This window comes from Primulina tabacum, chromosome 17 (genome assembly GCF_025594145.1).
Source record: "Primulina tabacum isolate GXHZ01 chromosome 17, ASM2559414v2, whole genome shotgun sequence".
Taxonomy (NCBI): Eukaryota; Viridiplantae; Streptophyta; class Magnoliopsida; order Lamiales; family Gesneriaceae; genus Primulina; species Primulina tabacum.
Window position 1 is genome coordinate 29,252,130 of NC_134566.1, and position 2,709 is coordinate 29,254,838.

The following is a 2,709-nucleotide window of genomic DNA, read 5'->3' on the forward strand; positions in this document are numbered from 1 at the left end:
TTTGAAATTATAAAATTATTCTTATATTTTATTTGAAATTTTTTTTCAAAATATATTTGAGATAATTTGTCATTTCAAATATATTTTTTATAATATAATTTGTAACCCCGTATATATAACATAATCTTAAGAAAATCCCTTAATTTAATCTTAATTTTTAAAAAAGTTTTTTTAATAATAAATATTTTTACGAAAATCAAAAGTGAAACTAGGCCCCACATACACAACCATGCTATAAATTCCTCCACGATCATTCTCCGTTTCCCATTCACTTGCAGTCTTTAGCTTCACTCCATCTCCATTTCTCCTGCTTTTTTCTGCCAAAAGAATCACTTCTCCTAGCTCAAAATACCCTTTTCTACGCATGAATTTCGAGGCTTTTTTGAAGATTGATTGATATTTGAAATTTTGGATTTTTCTTTACATTTTTTTGTACTGGGTTTTTCAAGCTTAAATTTGTGATCGAGTGCAAGAAATGGTGGACGTGGATCGAAGGATGACTGGTCTGAACCCAGCTCACGTGGCGGGTCTCCGCCGCCTCTCTGCACGGGCTGCCGCCTCTGCTCCCTCGACGCCCCTCCCTCCGCGCAACAGCCTTGTCTCCTTCTCTCCTCTTGCGGATAAAGTCATGACCCATTTGAGAAACTCAGGCATCCGGGTCCAATCTGGGTTGTCCGAGTCAGAGTTCGCATTAGCAGAAGCAGAGTTCGGGTTCGCTTTCCCGCCGGACCTTAAGGCGGTGCTGTTGGCTGGCTTGCCCGTCGCAGCTGGCTTCCCGGACTGGCGATCGGCTGGCTCGGGTCGACTGCGTCTCCGCGCCTTAATCGACCTACCCATTGCTTCGGTCTCCTTCCACATAGCTCGAAACGCGTTATGGTCCAGATCGTGGGGACAGCGTCCCGCCGACCCAGAGAAGGCTCTGAAGATGGCCCGGAACGCCCTGAAACGGGCCCCGCTTTTGATACCTGTTTTCAACCATTGTTATATACCTTGCAGTCCCTGTCTTGCAGGAAACCCCATTTTCTACGTTGATGAGAATAGAATTTTCTGCTGCGGCTCCGATTTATCGGACTTTTTCGATCGCGAATCTTCTCTTTTTCATAAAAGATCCGACCCGGATGGTCTCTCTAAGCAAAGATCAATTTCTGAAAAATCCGCGGGATCCTCCACCAACTACTCGAGGAGAAGTCTAGACGCAATCTCCGGCGGACAAGCGCCGAGATGGGTGGAGTTCTGGAGCGACGCCGCGATGGAACGGCGGCGGAGAAACTCGGATTCGTCGTCGTCTTCATCTTCGCCGGACAGATACTTCGACATGCCGAGATCCGAAATCCCAAAATGGATCGACGAGTACGTGACCCGGATGGGATCCGTTCTGAGAGGTGGTGGATGGACAGAATCCGACGTGTCGGAGATCGTACACGTGTCAGCATCCGGTTTCTTCGATGGCGAGATGGTGATGTTGGACAACCAAGCTGTGCGGGACGCTTTGCTTCTGAAAACGGATCGGTTCTCGGATCTTCTCCGCCAAGCGGGCTGGAGCTCCGAGGAGGTATCCGATGTATTGGGTTTTGATTTCCGTCGGGAGAAGGAGAAGAAACTGGCAACGAAGCTCTCGCCTGAGTTGATCGAGAGAATCGGGAAACTGGTTGAATCGGTCAACCAGTCATCGTTGTCGTAAATCGAAGATTCCCCCCTTGAGCGCTTTTGTCTCTCTCAACTTTGCAAAACGTGGATGGATAGTCTGCAAAATAATTTTGTTATATGGGAATTGGAAAACATTCAAATATAATGGGAGAAATTTATATAAGAAATGATATTATACATTCTATGATTTTATGGGAGAATTTATATAAGAAATGATATTATACATTCTATGATTTTATGGGAGAAATTTGTAAATTTGTAAAATAATTTTGGTTAATTATTTTTTTAAAGAAAATGATATCATCAAATGCATTTATATTTTTGAGTAGGTCTTTTGTGAGACGGTTTCACGAATTTTTATTTGTGAGACGGGTCAATCATATCGATATTCACAATAAAACTAATACTCTTAGCATAAAAAGTAATATTTTTTATGGATGATCTAAATAAGAGATCAGTTTCACAAAATATGACACGTGAAATCGTCTCACACAAGTTTTTGCCTATATTTTTTAAGAAATAGAAAGTGCATGTTATATGTCAAAATGTAACCCTTACTCCCTCTTGAGAACATTTAACTGCTATTTATTTAATATATTCAATTATTTGTAATTATATTTTAATAAATAATCAAATGTAAAACGTAAAAATGAATTTTAATGTATGATTGAATGATATGTATAATCTCAATCTCAATCTCAACGAAACATAGATTGGGGATTGAAGTGAAGAAGAGACGCACGGATGGGGAAGGGGGTTGTGCTGTGAATGCCAAACGACGACGTTGGGTGGGCCACCCATTGTTTGAAACGGAGCGACATGGCGTTGTGACTAGGAGCGTACACGGATCCCAGGTTAGTTAATAAAATAATTTGGTTAAAAAATTAATATTTTTTTTTTATGAATGATCCAAATAAGAGATCTGTCTCACAAAATACGACCCGTGAGATCGTCTCAAATAAATTTTTGTATTTTTAAAAATGAAGTTTGACAAATATTATTCTCCAAATATCCCGGACAGCACATAATTAATCTTTTTTAGTTATTTTAAATATTATTATA

The 2,709-nt window shown here is 40.5% G+C and overlaps 1 protein-coding gene across 1 annotated transcript; it reads left to right on the forward strand.

Moving 5' to 3' along the window:
• Positions 1–258: 258 nt before the first annotated feature.
• Positions 259–1,880, forward strand: LOC142531777 (uncharacterized). The gene has a single exon (XM_075638030.1). The coding sequence runs from the start codon at positions 476–478 to the stop codon at positions 1,679–1,681; it is 1,206 nt and encodes a 401-aa protein (XP_075494145.1). The 5' UTR covers positions 259–475; the 3' UTR covers positions 1,682–1,880.
• The last annotated feature ends 829 nt before the right edge of the window (positions 1,881–2,709 follow it).